This window comes from Sus scrofa, chromosome 12 (assembly GCF_000003025.6).
Source record: "Sus scrofa isolate TJ Tabasco breed Duroc chromosome 12, Sscrofa11.1, whole genome shotgun sequence".
NCBI classification, from domain to species: domain Eukaryota; kingdom Metazoa; phylum Chordata; class Mammalia; order Artiodactyla; family Suidae; genus Sus; species Sus scrofa.
Genome location: NC_010454.4, coordinates 2388187 through 2412769, shown reverse-complemented (window position 1 = coordinate 2412769; position 24583 = coordinate 2388187). Strand labels below are relative to the sequence as shown.

The window sequence follows — 24583 nt, the reverse complement described above, 5'->3', positions numbered from 1 at the left end:
TCTCGTAAACGATTACCATTTGCGACTCTGCATTGAGCCCTTTTCCAAGTGCTTTCATTCAAAGCCTCACTTTGTCCTCACAGTGGTCCCACTTCACAGATAAGGAAAAGTGAGGCACAAAGAGATTAAACACTTACCAAGCTCACGCCCCAGGGATTATACGTGGCTTGGTTCACATCCGAAGGCAGACCTTGCCCCCCTCCCTCCCCAGACAATGCCTCTGCGCCAAATGGCTCCCTGAATCTCACATCAAAGCACTGGGTTGCCTGAATTCCCTGGCAACCCTTCCAAGCTCCTGGAGCCAGGGGCAGCCGCCGGCCAGTGCGCTTCCAGAGCTGCAGGGCAGACGGTGAAGGGCCATCCTCGGGCCCCAGGCAGTGCCTGGCTTCCCTGCCTGGCAGTGAGGCTCCCGGGCTGTTTCCAGGCTGCTAAGGCTGGGCGCCGATAGCATGGCTCAGTCCCACCAGCTGCCCTTCTTGGAGCGGCTTCCTTCGGGCCCCTGGTATCAGCCACCCCCCCAGGCTTGGGGAGGGGGGAGCAGCGTGTGACTGCCACCTTGACTGGGGAGGGGGGGCGGGCAGAGCAGACGGGTGGGGGCTCGGAGGGAGAGATGCCGGCACAGAGCCTGCCGAGTGCCACAGAAACATAAGACAAGATTAGTCTTAACGACGCGCAGAACAGATTGCAGGGTGTCGGAAGATGGGATGTTTTAAAGAAATAAATCTCAGCTCCCGGTTACAGAAGCACAAACAAACCCAAACAACAGATCTTTGGAAGCTGCTAGCTTCTCGGCTGCCAGACTGCTGCTGGGGGCCCCAGAGGGTGAAGGTGGGTGTTCCTGGAGCATCCGCAGGACATCCGGGGTACCTGGGCTGCCCCACGACTGAGCTCAGCGGTGTCTTCCTGAAATTTGAGGGGTAGGCAGTGCACCTCTGCCCCAGCGCCCGGCCATCCTGTTTCTCCCCAATTCCTGGCCGCTCTACCTCCTAAATCTCTCCGGAACCCAATCACGCCTCAGCATTCCTTCCTACAGCTGGACCACCACCCTCCCCTTCAGCAGCTCCTGGCCCTTCCCTCACCCCATCCCCGGCCCCACTGCTGCTGGAGTGGCCTCCAAGGACAGCCACTGGTCCAGCCTCTGGCCCTTCCCCTTTGCTCCCCCTCCTCGTCTTCTTAGGGCCCCAATCTTCCAGCCCCTCCCTTCTTCTCAGCACCCCCATCCCTCTTCCCTCACCTCTCAGAGAGGGTTCTTATTTGCTGTCAGCTACTCTGAGCGGGAAGAAGTGAAGGGCATCTCCCTCGCTTGTGTCATGCCCCCTCCCCTGCAGGTTTCATTTCTTCTCCCACTCCAAGACAAACTTCTCACTCTCGCGGGCTTGACCACCTGCCCTGAGATGGCTGGACAGAAAAGGAACGGCAAGTCTGTTTATGCAAACTGCCCAAAGCAACAGGAATCTCACAGCAGCACACAGCCTGCCCCCTCGCCAGGCTTTGGGTGACCCTGTGGCAGCCCCTCGGCAATGACACTCAGCACTTGAAGCTGGGCCCACCAAGTTCACAGGCTCTGGGTCCTTCTCAGAGGCTGGATTCTCCCCAGAGTAGGGTGGGAGGAGCAGGGCCAGTTACACCGACACTGACGAGAAGGTATGAATAATTCAGCCTTTACAGCTGATCCTCTGGTGTCATAGAGCCTTCTCCTCCTAAAGGCAAAAAGCACTTAAGATGCCATTTATTTCAGCCTGGCTCCCTCCGCGGGGTGGGCGCCGGCATGCTGTCGAAGTGACTGCCCTTGGGGCTGGCTCTGTCGTCATCACCCTCCTCACTGGCTTCTGCCTGTGACCCCTCCTGCCACCAACCCCTCTGCATGGGGGTGGGTTGGGGCACCTTTTCACTTTTCTGGTGTTTTCCTCTTTTTCTCTTGACAGAGCATTTTGAGGGGCTCTTTCTTGCCAGGGGGACAACCACCCCCTCCACCCCTGACAAGCACCGTTTCATCTGGACCTGCGCTGTCCAGCACAGAAGCCCTGGAAGCCTGTGGGTACTGGACTTTAAATTCACTGAAGATGAAAAAACTAAAAGTCTAATTGCTTGGTCGCCATAGCCACATTTCCATAGCTGCACTGGCCAGCATTCATCACCGTGGAAAGTTCTATAGGACAGCACTGGTCCAGACCTAGGTCTCACGGAAAAGCCATAGTGCAAGGAAGCGAACTTTAAATGCCACACAATGCTCTGGGAAAGGGGCAGGAACTCTGCAGAGCTAGCAGGAGTCATAGAGGAGACCTGCAGGCTGGCTGGGGTTTCAGCAGTGGAGGGAAGGGCATTCCAGCTGGAGGGAGGCTAGGGGCAGCCGGCAGAAACGCAGCGTGCGTGGGAAGAGAGAGGAGAGGCAGCGTGCGTGGGAAGAGAGAGGAGAGGCTGAGAGGCAGCTGAGCATCTGGGGAGGACCCCAAGGGCAGGTGGCTTGCGTCCCCCGAGGCTGCGCCTGGCCCTCCTGGACCCATGCCTGGCTGGCTGGATCCCTGCACTGATGACACCATGGAAAGAGACCCCATGTGGCAAGGCCAACCAGCCCATTCTGCAACCCAAACACCACCCTTCACTCAGAACAGCCACCCTAAGAACATACACCAAGGATGGCAAGACCTAGGGATGAGAAAGCGGAAACACGACACACATTCACCCGGTGGGGGGTGGGCACCAGTCATGACTCTGGGGACGAGATGGCAGACCATCAGCATCGGCATCCCAGGAGGGACCTCATACGGTCCTAGGGGCCCTCTCAAGGGTGCAAGACAGCAGGTGAGGGTGAGCCAGTCTGCACTGTGCAGGGGTTTTACAGACTATTTGTAAAACTTGTTTTCATCGTAAGATTAATATAATTACAGCATAACATTTTTGCAACATGAGAGAAGAAAAAAATTACTTGTAACCGTACTATCCTAACATTTTGGCACAGCTTCCGCTCAACTCGTGCTGTCCAATGCGGTGGCCACACGTGCCACTTAAATTTATCTCCATCAGTATTACGTAAAATTAAAAATTCAGTGCGTTGGTCGCACCAGCCACCCTTCAAGTGTTCCCTAGCTGAATGAGGCAGTGGTGCTATCTGGAAGGCCCAGATCTAGAAAGATCCAGTGTGCCGTGCTGCTTGGATGGCCTCATTCATGCACCAGGCTTTTGAGTGGATTGCAATCAAAATGTGCACATAATTTGCAACCTGCTTCGTTTTTGATACGCTATAAATTTCCACGCGGCAGTACAGCTTTACAAATACTGCACTTTCTTCCATCTGGCAGTACGGAGGTTCTGAACCATTTGGGGAGCCAGAAGGCACCCCCTCCTCAGGAAAATGCATACCCCTGAGCACACATACAGGAAGTGGCACAAAACCTCAGGGGACTTGCAGGCCCCATTCTATTAAAGCCCCTTGGCCTGGTACCTGAACCGAAATGGGTGGGTTTCCCTCTCTAGGTTCTTCCTCCTTTCCCTCCGCTTATGAAGAACAGTATGTTGAAGTCTTCATGCAAATGTGCTTTATTTCTTTTCTTCTCTCTCTCTCTCTCTTTTTTTTTTTTTTTTGTCTTTTTGCCATTTCTAGGGCCGCTCCCGTGGCATATGGAGGTTCCCAGGCTAGGGGTTGAATCGGAGCTGTAGCCACCGGCCTACGCCAGAACCACAGCAATGCGAGATCCGAGCCGTGTCTGCAACCTACACCACAGCACACGGCAACACCAGATCCTTAACCCACTGAGCAAGGCCAGGGATCGAACCGCAACCTCATGGTTCCTAGTCGGATTCGTTAACCACTGCGCCACGACGGGAACTCCAAATGTGCTTTATTTCTGTAATTATTTCTTAGGACAAGTTTTGGAAGAGACCTTTTGGTTTAGGGAGCAGGAGCTGTGTTTCCGTTCATCATATTGCCACATATGACCCCAAGGTGGAGCAATCAACATGCCACATGGGGATCTACATGGGGTTCTGTTATATGACGCCCTCACCCAACTGGCCCTTCAGGGCAGAAATGAACAATGGGCTGGCCACTTGTCTAGTGGTCATCCTCACTTTTATCCCAATCTGAAGCCTTGATTGCTGGCACTATGGAAGGTGCGAGGCTAAGAGAGCCACAGACCCTAACCCCTGCTCGTAGAACTCAGACCTCAGTGGTAGGAGGGTCTATGGTGATGAGGAAGTGGCCCAGCTCCCCTTGTCCACCGATTTCCCAATAGGCCTTGGACACTCATATGGTCAAAGATTTCCAGCCATCACTGTGCTGGGGCTCCGGTGGCTATGGCAGGTGACCTTGCTATCTAGGATGAGGCTAGACCCAACAGGTAACACATGAATGGGCACTGCCATTGTAGACACTCAGCCCTTCTGTGAACTACCTGCCACATAACAAAGTGTTTGGGGGACTCTGGGATGGGGGCTCTTCTACCCCGCACATCCCCCAGCCACACGCTCAGCCTGCACATGTAGTTCTTAGGTTCTGCCACCAGAGGGATCCCGTGAGCCAGCCTGTCTGCTCCCCTTCCAGGGACCCGATTCCAGTTAGATTAGAAGCCTCTGCTCAGGAGCCACTATGGGCGCATTCATGTCCTCAAAGACAAGCTCCTGAGGGGTGTCTGGTCCAGTGGATGCTGCACTCTGGGACCTCCTGCTAGATGCCCTCTGCCTGAGGCACAAGGCCCATGCTTTTCTCCCCGTGCTCCCCATCACAGTAGCAGTGGTCAACCCCAGCCGCACTTTGGAAAACCTGGGGAGTTCAAACGCTGCTCATGCCCAGGCCTGAGCCCAGCCATTCTGGTTCAGTTGGTCTGGGTGCGGCCCGGGCACTGGGAGCCATAAAAGCTGCCTGGGGATTCTCATTTTTCACCGGGCTGGGTAGGCTTGCTCTCTAGCGTCTAGTACCACGGACCATTTAGTCCAAATTTCCAGGCCCATCACCAGGTGGGCACTATGGGGGGTGGGAGGGAGCAGAGGAGCAGCAGCTCTGCTTCCAGGGTCAGATATGATGGGGAGACAAGTTGGCATCTCGGCTCCAGGAGAAAAGAAGCAAGGAAATTGCAATGAAGCCTGGTGTAAAGTGCATAGCCCAGCGCCTGCCCAGACCCTTCTGGAATTCGTATCTGCTTCTTTTTAAGCTCCCAGCAGCCTGTCAAGCACAACCGGGTCAGGACCCAGGGTGCCTCCATGTAACACCTCTCACGTTCTGTCTCAGAGACAGGCTGGTTCCACTTCAGCCCCACTCCTGGCAGGCCTAAAGGGAATCTCATTCATGGCCGTCCTGCCCCCACCCAAAGCCTGGGCTGAACTGGACTGACCGGGCTAGAAAAGCAAGTGATATGGAATTGCTGGGGCTCCACGGAGAGGGAGGGATCTCCCCGATGACATGACCATCTTCCGGGCACGCCCAACAGACTAACACTCCCAAATCCAACTGCACGTGAACATCGTGGGAATATTAGCCAGCCATAAAAGCATAAATCCAAGAGTGCACCCCTGACACGCTTGGATGGACCTTGAGGACATCACGCTTCGTGAAAGGAGCCAGATGCAAAGCGACACAAGCGGCATGATCTCACTGATGTGACGGGTCCAGAACAGGCAAATCCACAGAGACACAAGGTGGATTCGTGGCTTCAGGGGCTGAGGGAGGGGGATGAAGAGTGACTGGCAGCATGGCACCACGAGAGGGCGCTCTGACAGAGCCCTGCCTGCTCCTCTGGTCAGAGGACCTTCTGGGCCCCTGGAGTCCCGGGCTACAGCTGACCGCTCCCCTTACACACGCCGCTGGGCTCCAGATGAGTGTTATCGGGTCACCACTGGGCTTTAATGGACGACATCTTACTGAGTGGACGACAACAGGAAAGAATCCATCTCAAATTCCTTTCCACTGAAGCCAGCGAAGCAGCCTGCCTTCTTCGCTTCCAGGCTGCCAGCCCTCCCGTAGACCCAGCTGGGTTCCAACCTGGCTCAGCTCCTGAAGTACTCCGTGAACTCCAGCAAGTTCCTTAACTTCTCTGTACACAGGGGGTGGTGTTAGGGCCTCCATCACAGGGTTTGGGGCGGCTATGGGCATAACAATAAGTAATCCATGGCACGCACGCCCAGTGTCCGGACAAAGCTCAGACCATCCACCTCATTACACGTGAGCTCAATACTCGCGTGCTGACCGTCTGAGTAACGCCCGCACTCAGATCACCACCATTGTTAACCGAGAAATCCAGGGAGCGCGAGAAGCCCGGCCGAGCACGGGAAGGGCTGCTGCCCCTGTTGCCCTGGGTGAGCGCAAGCCTGTAGTTCCTGAGTCTTGTGCGTGCCCGCTTCTGTGAGCCCCTGAGGACCCCTAACGACGCTGCATGTGGCCCCCGCGACACTGTGACAACCTCCCCCATGAGGCACGTGCACGTGGATCTCGCTGCTGCCCCTCCAGGCTGTCGCCTGGGCCACGGAGCCCCCAACGTGTCCAGCCATCCTGTTCCTCTGGGCTCTCAGGCTGTAGAGTAACCAGCCAACTTCCCCCTGGGTCTGTGATCCAGCTGCTTACAGCTCAAGGGCATGAGAGGTAGAAAGGCTAGGGGCCCCTTGGCCAGCTTGGGCACAGGCAGAGCACAGAGCCTGGCTGGGGACCAGGCCTCCCCCACAGGCCTTCTGCCACCACCAGGCCTCCCGGAGTCGGCCTGGGGTTATGGGATAACGGACCATCTCTGCCGTTCCAGGGATGCCAGGAAAAGATGCCAGGACTCCTGGGGGCCTAGTTCTGGGGGTGGGGGGGGTTGGACTGGGTTAAGAGGCCAGTTAGACCTGGCAGGGACTGTTTAGTCCTAGGGAAGGGGAGTGGAAGGGGGAGCCCCCAGCCCCCCACCCCAGGCTCGGCATCTGTCACAGTGCCCTGGGGCAGCAGGAAGTAAGACACAGGGTGTGGAGGCTCTGGCGTGGGGAGAGCCTGGTGCCTACAGGATGGAACACAGACATCCTCAGTGCTCCGCAAGCAGAGCCAGGACACGTGCCAGGGCTCCGGGCCCCAGAGGCGCCGGGCGGGAATCGGGAACTCACCAGCTCTCGCTTTCCAGGAACACCGAGCTGCTGCTCTCCGCGAGGGCGGCGCTGATGGGCGAGAGGCAGAAGGGCGAAGAGAAGGCCTCCGAGTCCGAGTCAAAGGAGCTGGCCCTGCTCACGCCCTCGGCCGACAGCTCCAAGGAGCCCTCCTCCTCGCCCGCCTCGGGCCGCAGCTCCCGGCCCTCTTCCATCCCGTCCTGCGAACTGACCGCTGATAAGATTCCCGAGTCGCTGTGGACCGGCTGTGAGACGGGGAGGGGGCCATCTGTCCCCAGGCCGAGGGCCAGCTTCTCCCTGTCCTCGGACGAAGGGCTGGCGTGCTCGGGGTCCCGGATGCTCTGGGCCACCACCAGGATGTCATCGTCCCTGGGGGTCAGGGGGGGCCTGGGCTCCGTGGGGGATGGCTGGTGGGGGGCCCCTGAGCTCTGGCTGCGCCGGCCCCGATGCCGGGGTGCCTTGCGCACGGGGAGCTCTCGGGGGTGATGTAACGCAGCGCCTCTTCGTCCTGCTTCTGGATCCGGGAGTTGGGGACCCACGCAAGGATGAGAGTGGCCCCCAGCAGTTCATCCTTCTCCATGTACAAGCACAGGTAGCCTGTGAGGGGTCAGGAGGACAGGTGGTTAGGGAGGGCCCTGCATGACGCACCTCTGGTTGGCTTCTCAGAGGAGCACACCCACGTTAAAACTGCGGCGCTGTGCAGACTAGCCGAGCTCTAGACACAGCCCGGCCCGAAGAAAACATACCCAAGGGACACAGTTGGGCTCGGGACGAATGCGAGCTGTGGGCCTTTTCTAAGCACACACACCTTGCAGATCTGGGAGGCCCGGGCCCGCAGGACGCAGCTTGTCCTCCTCCTTGGCTCAGTGCCCCATCCTGTCCACTGTCTGGGGCCCCAGAGCTCCCCTGCCTCTAGCAGCCGTCCGGTCCGGGTAGGCGCAGACAGCTGGGGAGGAGCACAGGGACCCAGGAGCCCCACCAGCCTCACAGCCTCGCGGGTTAGGAGGGACGCAGGCTGCAGGTTTGGTTTCTTTGTCACAAAAAGAATCAATCTAAGGCGAATGGCAGTGGGCTGTTTCCAGTCGGCCACGGATCGTTAGCGTTTCTTCTCTAATGATGCTTTTTTGGAAGAAGGGGCTGTCTTCGCTGTCATGGCCCAGATAGCTGACAACGACGAGAGAAGTGACTCTCCAAGGCTGGAGGTGAGTGGGCGAGCTCTCTGAGCCCCCGATGCTCAGTCTGGGGGCGGGCAGCGTTCCCTCCTGCAGCACCTGTTATTTCAGGTGGGCCTATCGCCTCAGTGTTCCAGGCCTCCTGGTCTCTGTTCTGAGAAGCCCCCAGGGCACAAGATGGGGCCCCTCCTGAGCCCCAAGGCTCCAGCTCAACACAGAATCATTCACACGGCTCCTGTTTCCAAAGGGGGGGGGATTCAGGGTGGGGGGCTGTCAGCCAGTTGTGCAGAAGAGTCATATTTGGGTGAGCCTGAGTGTTTCCACACCCTCAGATCACGGGGCTTTGCGCTGGGAAGGGAGCCTGGGACCTGGGGCCTCCTCTCCCTCCCCTCCCATCACAACAGGATGATACCGGAAGCCCGCCAAAGGCTGCTGCTCTTTTTGTTTTATGCCCAAGACATGCAACAACCTCAGACCCAGGCCTAGAATCTGTGCCCTCCCCATACCCTCAGAGTTGGCTCTGTAGTCAGGCATCCTTGGGGTCAAGAAGACATGCCACCCAGAGCCTGCATCCCCTTCTAGAGCACACCCCCGGGACCAGGACCTTAGAGGTCCCTGTCCACACAGTCAGAGTCTGCTTCCAGAGCCTGCTTGAGGTTTGCCACCTGAACTGTTTGTAGGCCTGCGGACAGGCTGTGGTGTCCCCAGCGGCATGGCCAGGGCCCCTGCAGTGCAGGAAAGAGCTGGGGCTGGAAGCTGGCTCTGCTGCTTTGGGATCTGGAGAGTCTGGTGATTCGAAATCTGCACTTAATCATCCAGGTGACTATAAAGACCAGCTCAGCAAGGTAGGAGGACAGAGTACTTTTCAAAGAATTTATTAGCATAATTTAAACTTTCTAATTAATTTATTTATTCAGTACTTTATTGACACATCATTTACATGCAATAAAGTGTCCAGATCTGATTGTAACTCATACCTTTTAATTGTACTGACATCTGATGGGGGGGCTCTGTCTGGACTTGGACAAGTTGCAGCCAGGCTGCAGGTGCACTCGGCCTGGGGACCTGGAAGCACCCTTCAGCAGCCTGGGGAGGCCATGGGAAGAGCCCAAGGCCTGCCCTCGCCCCGTCTCCACCCTCGGCTGCAGCTGAGGAGCATCTCTGAGCATCGGCATCCTTGTCCGAGAGAGAGGCCTGCCTGGGCTTTGGCCACTCTCAGGAAGTTATCATGCAAATTAAATTAAGCCATACATTTATCTGTTGCGAGTCATTTGCATGGATGACGAAGGAACACACAGGCCGCTTGCATCACTAACCCACCTTTCCGATGCTTCCTCAAGGCAGCTAGGCTGAGGGACCCAAGAGTGGGGGCCGAGCTGCCATGACCAGGTCGAACACCCCCAGGCCCCCAGCCTGACGACAGTCACAGTCAGGGACACCTCTGCCAAGAGAACCTGTGGCTCTGGGCCTTAGCGCACAGGGGCGCCTGCCGTTTCAGGGCTCAGAACACAACTGGAGCCCTGGGAAGTACATGGTTTCTTTCTCTGCGGCCTGGCAAAGGATAGCAGAGTCATCGTCGCCACGGGAAAAGTTTCCCAGGGATCAAGGCCAGCCACGGGCTGCCGTGTCCGGGAACGGCCCTGGGTAACGCGGTTCCTGGGCAGGAGGCTCAGGAAAGGACCCGCCTCCATCTCCATCCCTGCGGAGCCTGAGTTTTCTTCCCTGATTTAGAAACGGTGGATTAAAGGACAGAGGGTGCCCAGGACCAAGGATTTCCATGTCCCCAGCTTCCCAGACCCACTTCACACCCCACTGGGTCCTCACTGCCAACCTCTAGGCTGCGGGGAGGGATAAAGCCGCCTGCCTGACCTGAGGGCTGTGTTCCCACACACACTTGAGGGGGCTGGGGGAGAGCCCCCATCGGGCAGGTTCCTGCAGGGGAGGACGCCCCACTTCCCTCTCCAGGGCAGGCGGCTCCCTGCTCCCAGCAGCCCTGTAGTGCCGAATGCCCTCTTCCACTTGCAAGTACAGCCTAATTCTCCATCTTGCCCCTGACCTCCATGAGTCAAGGGTCAGTGGCTTGCATCCCAGATGGGGAAATTAGGGCAAATGGGGAAGTGACTCAGGAGCTTGCTAACTTTATGTATTTTTGCTTTTTAGGGCTGCGCCCGCGGCATATGGAAGTTCCCAGGCCAGGGGTTGAATTGGAGTTGCAGCTGCCAGCCTACACCACAGCCACAGCAGTGCCAGATCTGAGCCATGTCTGTGACCTACACCACAGCTCATGACAACGCCAGATCCAAGCCACGTCTATGACCTACACCACAGCTCGTGACAACGCCAGATTCTTAACCCACTGAGAGAGGCCAGGGATCGAACCCGTGTCCTCACAGATACTAATCAGTTTTGTTTCCATTGAGTCACAACGGGAACTCCCAAGAGCTTGCTAACTTTAGAGAAACCAGGCAGCTCTCCCCAGGCCGGGGACTCCAGCGCCCTCCCTCCCAGGCCCTGACCCCAGGCCTTCCCGGTCCGGGCTCACCTGGGTGGTGCTCCCCCAGCCCCTGCAGCCCCTCGGGTGGGTGCACGCAGACGTTGTTCTTGGAGTAGATGATTTCCCCATCCAGGGCGGTGGGGGGCCCACCGCCGCCGCCAGGGGCGAGCGTCAGGAGGTCCGAGGCTTTGGAGGAGGCCCGGCGAAGGAGGCGGCCCAGAGACATTGCCGGGGAGTGTTTCCATCCTCCGTGCGCTCGGGCCCAGGCGGGGCTTGTCCAGACCTGCCTGGGGAGTGGAGAGAGAGAGGGAAGGCATGGCCCAAGGTCATGGACTTGGACCGAGTGTCCTGGGGCTGCATCTTGCCTCACGTCATTAGGCTCAACATGGAAGCCGGGCGACCACAGAAGGGGCCCTGCTGTAGCCCAAGGCGCAGAGAGGGCGATCTGGGTTCCCAACGGTGGCACCATGGACACTTGGGGCCAGGTCGCTCCTAGTGGGAGGGGTGCCCCGGCCCCCATCCGCTGATGCCACTAGCACCCCTTCCCACTACAACAGCTGAAAACGTCTCCAGGCTCCGCAATGTCCCCAGGGGGCAAAATCCACCTGCAGAGAATGGCCTTAGAGGAGCCTGTTCCCAAGGCAGCAACTTTATAAAACCTCCAGGCTTTCTCTTTGCTCAGGGTTCACGCCCTGTCCCCTTCCTCCCTGGGATTCCCAGCCCTCTTCCTCCTTCCACCCTTCCTGGCCTCCTCCACTCCCGCCTGCCCCGTGCGTCCTGCTCATCCCAAAGCCCAGCCTGCCGTCCCAACACACGCTGGCCATCTCACCCGGGAGGGGTTGCAAGGAATAGGGGATACATTACATACGGCAAATGTAATACATTCAACGCATTCTTTAAAGCAAAGGCTCAGATCCAGAATACACACGGAACTCCTGAAGCCTCCCTCCAAAAAGGAGTGATAGCCTAACAGAAAAAGCGGGCAATTCACAGACAAGAAAATGGAAGGACGGAGAACATGGAATGAAAACCCAACACTCCCAAAAGCAGTTTTAATTCTAGCAAAAATGAAACAAAACCCAGGCAGAAGGTACATGAACCAACCAGGTGCTCCCATGGATGGGGCACAGCAAGCTGGGCGTGGGATGACTGGGCGTGGTGCTGCTGGTGCAGATGAAGGCATGTGGGTAAATCTACATCCTGTCAGAGATCACGGATGTCCAAGACTCAGGCCATGCTGGGCAGGGGCCGGGCCAGCCCCGGGGCGGGGCGGGGCAGGGCAGGGCAGGGCAGGGCAGGGCAGGGCAGGGAGCTGAGAGGCAAGCGTCAAAGGAGGGCTGCAATCAATCTCTCAGAAAGAAACAGGAAAAGGCTTGACGCCACTATGAGAGAATCGTTGACTGGGAGTGGATAAATGAAAATGTGACCCATCCCTTCCACGGAATGCTCTTCAGGAGGGAAACTCTGACACCTGCTACAACATGGATGGATCCTAAGGACGTTATGCTCAGTGAAACCAGCCAGGTAGAGAAGGACAAAGGCTGTAGGACCACTCTTACCTGAGGTCCCTGGGATAGTCAGAATCTGAGACAGAGACAAGGGGGGATGCCTGGGCAGGGGCGGGGAGGAATGAGGAGTTAGGGTTTAATGGGGAGAGTTACTGTTTGGGAAGATGAAGACGTTCTGGAAACAGATGCTGGTGACAGTTCCACAACAATGTACCCAAATGTACCTAATGGCGCTGAACTGTGCATTTAAAAATGGTTGAGATGATGCATCTTGTCTAATGTATATTTTACCCAAATAAAATTTTTTGAAGTATCCCCTGGTGGAGGTGCTCAGGGCATATTATATTATAATGTTCTCCTAACTTTCTGCATTTTGCACGCTCCCCGCCAAATCCAGAGCTGATTTGCGATATTCCCTAAATGGAGTCCCTTCTGCCTCCAGCGCTTAGACAGGCTCTCCAGACAGAGCGGGGCTGGGGGTCCAGCTGGCTTGCAGGGAGAAGTGGTCTCCGTGCTAACTTCCTCCACCGTCCTGGGACTGGGCAGCTCAAGCCTGGATCCCTGGCCCCTTCTGGCTCTCCAGGTGCCCCTCCTTTCCCTCCAGCTCGGATCTCCCCTCTATTTGCATATTTCCAGCTAATTCTCCCAGACACAGCGTTCCTCTGACAGTGCCCTGCCAGCCCCAGGGCCGCACCACTGTCTTCTTGTTGTGCAGGTTCCCAATGTCAGCATGGCCTTGAAAATCACCAGCCCCGGGGCCAAGCCCAGCTGGGGTCCTTGCCTCCTGAACCCTGACTCACGGTCCCTCCGTTCTCAGCCACGTCCAGGGCCCCAAATCCACCCAGCTCTCCTGAACCCATCCTGAGACCCCACTTTCAATGTGGGGCTACAAGAATCAACTTGGCCTCTCGGTCCAGGGGACAGCAACCCAGGCCTGCAAAGGACCAGACAGCAAATATTTTTGGCTCTGTGGGCCCGGTGGTCACTGTTGAAACGACTCGACTCTGCCCTGCGGTTGGAAGCAGACAGTACAGGGGCAGGTGTGACTGTGTTTCTACGAGGTTTATTCATTCTCATGCCAGGGTCCTATAATCTCAACGCCTTACACGAGAAAATTCTTCCGAACTTTTCCACCATTAAAAACGCAGTAACCATCCTTAGCTTGTGCACTAAACAGAAGGACGTCTAGATCCGGTCTTCAGGCTGTCGGTGGCCCAGCCCTGGCTCAGGCTGCTTTCTAGATGCTTGGGGTAGGGCTGCTCGTTACCTAAATCCCCCCAAAGCCGACCCCTAGGGAAGCCTTCCCGCCACCCCAGGTCAAGGGGGCGGCTCTCCCTGTCTTAACTGCCGAGTTCTCCTGCCCGAACATCTCAAGGCGCATTACAATGTATGACAACCAATGTGTGAAGCTTAAACTCACACTGGAACCTACATATCAAAATATGTGTTTTCTTTCCAATTCATCATCTGGAAAGGCTATATTCCTCTTCTAATAATGACTCTATTCCATTGTCCGGAACATTTTTAGAATTCAAGAATCATCCTAGAATTATGAGGTCAGTTTATGAGCCATTGCAAGAAGATGAATTCCCTTCTCCAGACCAGCGCTGCCCAGGAAACACACACTGCAGCCCTCATGTGAAATTTCCTAGGAGCCACACTTTTAAAAAGAAAAAAAAAAAAAGAGGGAAATGCATTTTAATATCGTATTTTTATTTAACCTGTTATAATCCCAATATTATCATTTCAATGTGTAATCAATACGAAAATAATTTGGTTTTTTTTTTTTTTTTTTTTTTTTAATGGACACACCTGCAGCACATGGAAGTTCCCAGGCTAGGGGCTGAATCAGAGCTGCAGCTGCTTGCCTATACCACAGCCACAGCAACATCAAATCTGAGCTGCATCTGTGACTTATACTGCAGCTTGTGGCAACGCCAGATCTTAACCCACTGAGTGAGGCCAGAGACTGCATCCTCAAGGACACTATGTCAGGTTCTTAACCCACTGAGACACAATGGGAACTCCTGGAAAAAATCATCGATGAGCTACTATACTGTCTTTGAGTCTCCAAAGTCTGGTGTGTATTTTGCACTTAAACACACCCCAGTTCAGACCAGCCAAGTTCCAGGTGCTTGGTGGCCTCCTGGGGCCTGCGCCTCCACGTGGGCAAGGTGGGGCAGGGAGGAGCCTCACCTTCTTTTGAGCCTCCAATGGTATCACCTCATTTAATTGCCCTAACCCAGAATGAGCTGCAAACAATGCTCAGCTGATCCCAAAAACCACACCGTCTTTAAACGAAGATGGCATGCCACTGTGGAGGATAATCCGAAGAACGTGCTGGAAGATCTGAAGGGGAATCTAAAAGACAAGTGTTCGCAGTGTAGTGTCTCCCGCACATTGGCCGTGAAACCCCACTGTGGCCTGGAAGGTGCATCCTAAGTGCAGTTTTGCAAATAAGAAAGTGGGTGCGGGAGTTCCCATCATGGCGCAGCGGAAACGAATCCGACTAGGAACCATGAGGTTGTGGGTTCGATCCCTGGCCTCACTCAGTGGGTTAAGGATCCGGTGTTGCTGTGGCTGTGGTGTAGGCTGACAGTTGCAGCTCCGATTCGACCCCTAGCCTGGGAACCTCCATATGCCGTAGGTGATGCCCCCCCCCAAAAAAGAAAGTGGGTGTGGAACATCCCAAGTCACTCAGTGAGCAGACAAACCTGGACGTGAGACCTCTGTCCTCTGGTGTTCTGGCTCCTACCCCCACCCCCGCTCTGTCACCTGGGTGAACAAGCACAGTCCCCCAGCTCCACCCCCCAGGTTGTACAGCGGGGGAGACGAGGCGCTTCTGGGTAGATCCAGGCACGCCTATTAAACATTAGCCACGAATATTTACTCTCTTCAGACAATCCTCATTTGTTTTTTCAATGTATTTGCTCCTTTGTGAGCCTATTTCATCTCTAACTAAGCCTGGTTCCCAGCCTCCGCTCTCCATCAAATGAGAAGTAGAGAATCCTTGACCTATTTTTAAAAGCTTTTTCTTTTTTTAATTTATGGAATGTGTTCAGAGAATTATAAGGAATACATGTCCCTTAAATCACACACTCCAAAAATATCTGTGTATTTTCTACCAGCTTCTGTGTCTTTCCTACCAAAACAACACCCACTGGAATCACACCACGTCTTGCTTTCGGTTACAACATAAGTATGTTTTCCATGTATGACACCCTGAAGCGCGTCCTCCTCAAATTCACGTGTGAAGGTTCTAACCCCACACCTCGGATGCACCCTCACTTGGAAGCAGGTTCCATACAAAGGAAACCAGACTTAGGTCACCCTCATCCCCGTGGCTGGTGTCCTTTAAAAAGAGGGAATTTGGCCATAGACACACGTTTACAAGGAGGACGTGACGTGAAGATGGAGATGGCAGGAGAGAGGCCTCAGAAGGAACCAACCCTGTTGACACGGAGATTTCAGGTTTCTAGCCTCTAAAACTTCGAGACAATTAATTCCTGGGGCTTAAGCCACCCATTTTATGGTACTTTTTTATGGCGGTCACAGAAAACTGCCATAAAACCCCATCTGGGACCCACCGTACATTACTAACAAATTTAAAAATTCAAAATGTCAACCTTCCAACTCAAGAGCTATAAACATGTTACAAGGATGTGCCATTCTTGAACCAGCCACCTGCACTAGATATTTGGTTTCCAATTAGTGGCTATTTAATAAACTTCACATTTTTATATGCAAATCTTCACCTGTATCCTCTGTTTCCTTAGAATAATTGCTGGGATTCCTGGCCATTTCTTTGGGAGGATAAACTGGACCCCTGACATAACGTCCAATGGATTTCAAAAAGGTACCAGAATTTTTAGGGATTTGAATTTTTGCTAATTTGGTAACTGGAAAATGGTTTTCTGATTATCAGTTCACTTAGGCTGGTTGTGCTATGTTTGTTAAATGCTTGTGTTCTTCCTGTGAATTGTCTTTTATTGTGGGCATTGCCAATTTTTCTACTGGAGTGTTGGAATTTTTATTAGTATGAAAGAGCTCTCTTTCCTAATTTGTGGTCTGTGCTTTCTTTTTTCTTTTTCTTTTTTTTTTTAACAGTCAGGCACATGGAAGTTCCTGGCCCAGGAATCAAATCAGAGCTGCAGCTGCTGGCCTACACCACAGCCACAGCAACACCAGGCTTGAGCTGTATCCAGAACCCATGCTACAGTTTACGGCAATGCCGGATCCTTAACCTCCTGTGCAAAGGTGGAGCTATATCAGGTTCTGAACTCACGGAGCCACCATAGGAACTCCTGTTGTTTGCCTTTTAATTGCATTATTATTTTGAAGTACAGAGGTTTTAAATTTCTAGGCAGGTTGACCGTAACTCTTCCTTAGTGATTTTTTCTTCTTATCATTTTAAACTTTGTATCATTCTTCCCAAGACAAAGATCCGGTCGCTGATGGCTTTTATCTTCATCTAATTTTCCTAGTTTCCATGTTCAGTGCCCGACCCTTGATATTTCAAAAAGCCTAATTCAAAGCATACATTTACCTGACGAGGCAGTACACATGAACTCGTCACCAGCTCGTGGAATGTTTGTGTTGTTTTTATCGCTATTTCCTGCTTTTATTGTGGCTTCATAAGAGGGAAATCATTAATGGCTTCATACAGCTGGGATGCCTGACATGTAAAATCTATGGGAGATTTTAAAAGAGGGGGCCCTTAGCAGTGACCCAGAGTCCTGCGTAGCCTGGCCCGTGCTCTGGTCTACACCCGATCGGCTTTTCCCACACTGCACACGTGATGGCCACGCGTGATTCTCGCTCTACCAACACGCACCAGGGAGAAGCAGAAAGGTGGGCCATTTTCACCTCCCTCCCCAGCAAGCACCCCCACCCCACTGCAGCACCACTGATGCTACTGTAAATTTCAGAAATCTGCTGGCCTGCCTTTCCCACCATGGATGACAGCCGCCCTCTCCCCTGCGGGGATGGGCACCCTGCACCTGGGCTATAAACCCAGCTCTGCTCCGCAGCGGCTGAAAGGGTGACTGCGCCCGGCCAGTGCTGTCCTCCCCAGGACCCAGCAGTTCCGGGGGCCTGCCAGCCACAGCTTCCTCATCTGGGCCGGAGGAAGGAACCTAGAGCAAGCTCTCCAAACACACCCTCGCCGGCGCCGGCACCCCAGCCTCTGCGGTACTTTCCTGAACCCCACTTCCTGCCTAATTGTGCTTCTGTTTAAAGAGATGGCTTGTTGCTATTTAGAATGCAAGGCCCATGCCTCCAGGATGCCAGGGGCTCTTCACCCCTGTCCAGGCCTCTTGTCCACTTTACCACATGGGGACACAGTTGCCCCCCCCAACACTGCCCCCAGCTCCAGTCACAGTTCGTGTCCTCTGGCTGACCATGGGTGGGGAAGGAGGGTGACACGCAAGCCAGCAGAGGCTGGGCTCCTCGCTTGGTATGAATTTCTATTCAGCTTCCGTGACTCTAATTGGCAGCATCCTAATTTGGCAGTTCTAGCCCAGTCCTCCAGCTGGTGAATACAAATCTGAGTTACCCCCCACCCTGTCAGAAGAGAGCAAAGAAAAAGAATTGCAAAGAACATCATTGCTGCCAGGCCATCCCCAGATGCGTGTGGCAGCCTGCCCACCCAAAGCGCACGACAACACCCTCAGGGGTGCAGTCACCCCAGATCAAGCAAGGCCACTAAGAAAACATGGCTTGAGGAGTTCCCATTGTGGCTCAGTGGGTTAGGAATCCGACTAGTATCCATGAGGATGTGGGTTTGATCCCTGGCCTTGATCAGTGTGCAGTGGTGTAGGTCAGCAGCTGCAGCTCTGATTCGACCCCAGCCCAGGCTTAGGAACCTCCATATGCTGCAGGTGTGGCCCTAAAAAAAAAAAGAAAAGAAAACACAGCTTGACAAAGAATAGCACTGGAGGAGTTCCCGTTGGCTCAGCAGGTTAAGGACCCAATGATGTTTCTGTGAGGATGCGAGTTCAATCCCTGGCCTCACTCAGCATGTTAAGGATCCGGTGTTGCTGCAAGCTGTGGTGTAGGTTGCGAGATGTGCCTCGGATCCGGTGTTGCTGTGACTGTGGCTATGGCACAGGCCTGCAACTATAGTTCCGATTCAACCCCAAGCCCAGGAACTTCTATATGTTGCAGGCTTGGCCGTAAAAAGGAGGAAAAAAAAAAAAAAAAGAACAGCACTGGGGCCCAGATGCTCTCAGGTCACCTGATGCAGTGCTTCTCCAAACCAGGGGCTCTAAGAAACTCAGTGGCAAATCCCTAGACCCTGACGCAGCAGGTCAGGGGAGGGGGACAGCCATGTGACCCCATCCCCATTTGAGAGGGGAACCACTCACCTACGGCTCCCCTCCACCCCCAGAAGGAGGTGGGGAAGGGTCTCTGACAGGAGGCCCCTCTGCTGCTCAGGCTGTGCTGTTTTCAGTGTTATCAGCGCAAATTAATGCCAGTGGCTGCCTGGGTTCACCCTCCACCACCTCCCCCAGTTTCTCACCAGTCGATGTGAAACAGGATCGGGAGGAGGGCGCTGGGCGGGTCCAGGATGCAGAAGCCCTGTCCCCACCCAGCACCCCGGCTCCTATCTGTCAGGGAGTTAATAAACGTGTCACCAGAGCAGAGGAGCGTTGGGCTCTGTGTCCAGGGACGTGGAAAAAAGGAGCAGGCCTGAAGAACAGCCGGAATTGCTCCCTGACCTCTGCCCTGCTGAAAGGGGAGCTGCGGCTGGAGCAGAGTCAGGCCTGGGCTGCCGAGGGGCAGCAGCCCGGGCAGAAGGGAAGAAGCCAGAGGCTGGGGAGGGCGGGGAGGATGGTCTCGCAGGCTGGGGATGAGGAGGCCCAGCTCAGGCGCCTGTGTCCCTCACTCCTTGGACCAGCTGCCCCCTGTGGAGCCGGAATTGCACCCCTTTCCAGCCCCACTGCTGGCTTGTGGCCTTGAACAGTTTGCCTAAGAGGGGGAGGGTCGTGAGCTTGGGGCCCCAGGCCCTCTTCCACCCACTCCTGCCCAGCCTGCAGGCCCCGAAAGGCATCCTCTGCTGACTTTGAGGCTGTCCTAACTGGGAACCCTACTGGTTCACCAGGAGTGGGGTGGAGTGAGGGGCCAAGCAGGGGTGGCCTGGGGGGCACCCTGTCTCCTGGGGGCATTCACCAGGTCCACAGGGGGAGGGGGGCACGTGACTGCTCCACCCCGCAGCTCACAGGGGCGGGAGGCAGCTGGAAGGTTCCTGGGGAGCACTGCATAAGGGGCAGGGAGGTCGGAGCTGGAGCTCAGGACGAGGAAGGGTGAGGTCCAGGCACAGAGCAGGGCCGATGCCTCTACGGGCGTGTAGAACGGAGGGGAGACTGGTAGGGAGGGAGGTGGAGCTAATCAAGGGCCTGGCACCTGCCCTGGGGGTGGGTGACAGGGGCTGTTTGGAAGGAGCCCCGGGAGGAGCAGCGGAGTGTGGAAAGGGTGTCTGGACTCTGCACTTCCTGCTCATTTTTTGGTAAACATAAAATGCTCTGAAAAATAACATACATTCATTTTTCTTAAAAAAGAGATTTGAGACCAGGATGCTTGTACCCAAAGAGACCAGCCGAGGCAGAATTATGTGGAAGGGGACAAGAAAAAGAGCAGGAAGCTCCCGGCCAGTGACAAAAGGATCTCGGGTGCCTGCGTGAGGGCAGGATGCCAGCAGCAGTGCCAGGGCCTGGCACAGAATGAGAACCTGATGGGAGATCTTCCCTGTGTCCTTGAATCCACAAGACACGCGACCTTGACTGGTTCTTGCTCAGATGTGCAGGGCAGTTTACACCCATGAGCTTAGGGACCTGGCTTCTTGTGGGGTTGGTGGGAACAAAGACAAACCAGAAAGCTGTGCTCCAGAAAGGCTGCCCACGTTCAGACCCTTCCATGGATTTGGGGTCTTTCTACAGGCCAGACTTATTTCCTTATTACCTGGATAAAGGTGGGGACCAGGGCCCTTCTAGTAAAACCTCTAAACGCCATCAGGAGAGCTCGTAAGGCACACAAAACCAGGGAAGCCTGTAGCCGGAAACAGCTATCTGACTTTTTGCCTCTCTAGTAAAGACTTAGAGTTAACTAAAATCAAAACAGCAGCCCGAGATGCTCAAAGCACTTTGTACCAATACTGTAAATCCTCGCCCCAAGTACTGAGAGATGAAGGTGGATAGAGAAACGGTCTACGTAGATCCTGGACAGTGATAAAACCTCCTTCTTCTTGAATTTCTTCACTTAATATTTCTACTTTAAAATGGTTATGTCTGGGGAGAAGAAGTGGGATGGACAGAATATGGGGTTAGTAGACGCAAACTATTACTTTTAGCATGGATAAACCATAAGGTCCTACTGACTAGCACACGGAACTCTGTCTCCTGGGATAGATCATGATGTCAAATATTATTTTAAAAAGATTGTCTAGGGAGTTCCTGTTGTGGCTCAGTGGGTTAAGAACCTGACTAGTATCCATGAGGATGTGGATTTGATCCCTGGTCTCATTCAGTGGGTTAAGGCTCCTGCATTGCTTTGACTGTGGTATAGGCTGGCAGCTGCAGCTCTGATTCAATCCCTAGCCTGGGGACTTCCATATGCTGCAGGTGTGGTCCTTAAAAAAAAAGAAAAAAATCTATCCATCTATCTATGACTGAGTCACTTTGCTGTACAGCAGAAATTGGCACATTATAAATCAACTACATTTTAATTAAAAAATAAAATAAAATAAAATGTGTATGTCTGCATCAGTATTGTTGATTTTAGATTATAAGCTCCCGAGTCCAAGATATCTCTGAGGAGTTCCTTTGATGAGGGGCCTATAAGAATATGCCATCTTCAGTAGAGTTCCAAATGCCATGTTTTTATTGATGAAAAGAAGAGCAATGCCAACCTGGCAGTTGGCATAAGGAATACAGAGATGGAGTGAAGCCAAGATCTGGAATGTGCATCAGCCTGAGTGTGGGGAAAAAAAAAAAAGGCAATGATTTTAAAAAGTATAAAATAAAAATGCCCATGCTGGCTTTTACACATCTGTGATCAACACACAATTACAAGCTGAATTTTGTGCAGCTCTAAGCTGTCAGTGACCACTACGTAGGCCCATATTCTTGCAAAATAGCCTATTGTGTAATTCGAAAGGAAAGATCAACTTGGCCTTCCCTCAGAAAAAAACACACACTGTAATAAAACAAAAGACTCTCAGCAGAAACTCCCTGGCTAGGGAGGCACTGTTTCCCCATAAGCTGCAACTCTCAGACTCAGAGCACCTTTGCGAACTAGGGATTTTTGGCCTCTGTGGCTTGCAGGGGTAAGTTAGACGGGATGAAGGCAGCTCAAGTCTGCTTGAGGGGTTTTGAGGTGCTCGGAGAGTGGGGGGTGCCTGGAGAAGAAAGATGTCAGAAACCATAGCAGCCCCAAGATGGGAGGAAGGGCTGGGAAGGTAGCAGATTTCTTTTTTGGCAGTGCTGTTCAGAACCGGCCCTACCGCTGGGTTGGAGCCAGTGGGCAGCAGCAGGCCTGCTGTTAAGCACACATGTTCCCTCCTCCGCGCCCCCCGCCACCAGCCCGGAGAGCCACGTGGCCGCTGACACTTGGCCCAGAGGCAGTGACGTTTTGTAATTGCATGGCAGTGGTGCAGTGGGGCTCTCCTCTAGCTAATTATTTACAGGGATGAAGTTAAGACGTCTATGACTAAAATCCGTCCCCCAAGATTTGGTGATTTTCTTTTTTTTTTTTTTTTACTCCAGGAAAGAGAGTCCTCCAGGGGGGTGGGGGTGGAGGGCTAAGTCACCGAAGAGCCAGAAATGAACAAAACATGGAATAAGAAATGACCTTTTTAGAAAAGACACGAGCCTCCGCTCCCACTTCCTTCACAAAGCACTTCCATTCCTCATGCATACGTCTCCCATGGCTGCTGCAACAAGTCACCACAAATCCACGGTATATCATCTTGCAGTTCAAGAGGCCAGAAGTCAACTCAGGTCTCACTGGGCTAAACTCAGGTGTCAGCAGGGCTGTGTGCCTTCCTAAAGCTCTAGAGGAAAAGTCACTTTCCTGCTTTTTCCAGCTTCTAGAATCCGCCTGCATCCCTTGGCTTGTGGCCCCTTCCTCCTCCCTCAAAGCCAGCAGTGCAAGGGTGGTCTTTCTCACATGGCATCACTCCGAAGCTGACCCTGCCCCCCTCTCACTTTCAAGGACCCTGTGATGACACGGCCCAACTGAATAATGCAGGACAGCCTCCCCACATCAGATCAGTCAATTGGCAACCTTAATTCCTTCTGCAACTTTTTTTTCTTTTTAGGGCTGCACCTGTGGCATATGGAAGTTTCCAGGCTAGGGATCGAATCGGAGTTGCAGCTGCCTGCCTGTACCACAGCCATAGCAACACCGGATCCAAGCCACATCTGCAGCGTGCACTGCAGCTTGCAGCAGTGCCAGATCCTTAACCCACTGAGCAAGGCCAGGGATCAAACCCGCAGCCTCATGGACACTATACTGGGTTCTCGACCCACTGAGCCACAATGAGAACTCCTCCATCTGCAACTTTCATCTCCTTTGCCTCATGAACTAATACAGCCACAAGTTCCCAAAACTAGGAAGTGGCATCTGTGGGGACTGCTCTGCCCACACACCATAACAAGGACACTGTAAGGAGCTGACTTCTAACTCTCAGGGGGCTTTCCATCTCCACTGACCTTCAAATCCCCAAGCAGAGTGACTACCCTTTAAGCAGGAGAATGGGAAGCCAGGCCTAGGCCCAGGAGGGGGGACCTGACCTCTGTGCTGAGGGAGCAGCGGGCTGGGACAGAGGATAGCTGCACAGACCAGTGCCAGAGCCTCAGTCCCTGGGCTGGTGTAGGGCCCCCAGCAGCTCCCAAATGGGAAAACACATGAACTAAAGGCACAAATACTTCTTGAACCCTCTTAGGGAACCAAAGAAAGAGGGCGGCCTGGAGCCAGTAGGAGAGAGGCCCTTCTCAGCGCTGTGTGCCTGCCTCGGGGCCATGCTGGGCAGCAGGACAGGTGCAGTCCTGGCAGCCTGCTGAACTGGCAGTGTAAGGGATACAGCCCACACCCACTGTGACAGCTGCCACTGGGGGGGGGGCAGTAGGGAGTGGGGCCACTGGATCCTTAGGGGGACACATCATGGGGCAAAGCCCACAGGTGATCCTTCCCTTGGCCTTGTCACTGCCACAGTGCTCAGGAGCAAAATGCCCTGAGCTCCAGTCACCTGTCATGTGGCCACAGAAACCGGTTCATCTGCTTTGCCCTCAAAACCCAATAAACACAGAGTGTGGACAAGGTGATGCTATCTTAAACACGGGCCAGACACACGCAAACAAGGGTCGTTTTCCTCCCACAAGATATCTGCTGCTAAGACACCTCGCAGGAGCCCCAGCTCCCTCTACCTTCCCAGAACCAGGCACAGGCACCACAGACTTTTTGGAAACTCCCCGTATTACAGTTTAATGGGTGAGAGAAATCCTGCAGATTGGGAACCCTGTTCTCTGGGGCACACAGTTTGGGGAATTTGGGTCTCTGTCAGTGCCGCTGCCCAGATAAAACACCTGTGAGTTGGCGTCACCCCTCCTCTTGGTTGTATTTCATGTCAATTACGGGATTACTGCAGAAGCGAAATACATTCGCTGCCATGTATCTCATTCAGGATTCACACGGAAAAGACTCTGGCCCAGATACAGAGCTGCTGCAGGCAGGGCCTCCGTGCAGAAGTGAGGATAAGACAGTCAACTTGCTTTCAAAATGAAGGAACGAGGTTTGGCTATAAACCCTAGAGCTGGAGCCTTAGGCCAAATAGCATAAGGAAAAAGGACCTAGAAAAGGCCGTAACTAGAGAAGATGGCTAAAGAAACGAGGCTTCAGGGAGATCGGGTGGCCAGCCTGGCTATGACTTTCCCCCTTAACTATCCAGCTGTCACTTTGATTATCACCCACTCTCTGGAAAGTCCCAAAGCCTCTACTGCCTGTGCCCCTCAACAGCAAAGCCCCCAAAACCATCTCTTCCAAAGAGCCAAGGAAATGGGGCTGCAAGAAATGACGGACTGAAAGATGAGGCAGGACTGGGGACAGAGGAAGGACCAAACCCGAAAGGCAAGGATATGTGCAAATGCAGCCAGGAAATCAACAACCAAGCCCAGAGATGAGGTGCATCTGATTTCAACCTCATGCCTGGAAACTTCAACACACTGAGGTTCTCACTGTCTGTGGCAAAACAGTAACCGATGCACCAAAAAGCAGAAATCAAACTGGGGGAAAATGTACTGAACAACATTCCTGCAAGGTAACACAGGTGATCTTTCTCGGGGAACACTTTC

General features: G+C 54.0%; 1 protein-coding gene across 1 annotated transcript in view; it reads right to left on the bottom strand.

The window, feature by feature from the left end:
* TBC1D16 (TBC1 domain family member 16) overlaps nucleotides 1–24583 on the bottom strand; it is a 76701-nt gene that overhangs the window by 48092 nt on the left and 4026 nt on the right. The window contains 3 exon segments of the mRNA XM_003131144.4: nucleotides 7063–7534; nucleotides 7537–7659; nucleotides 10777–11015. Of these exon segments, the coding sequence (XP_003131192.2) occupies nucleotides 7063–7534; nucleotides 7537–7659; nucleotides 10777–10954 (773 nt within the window). The 5' untranslated portion in view covers nucleotides 10955–11015.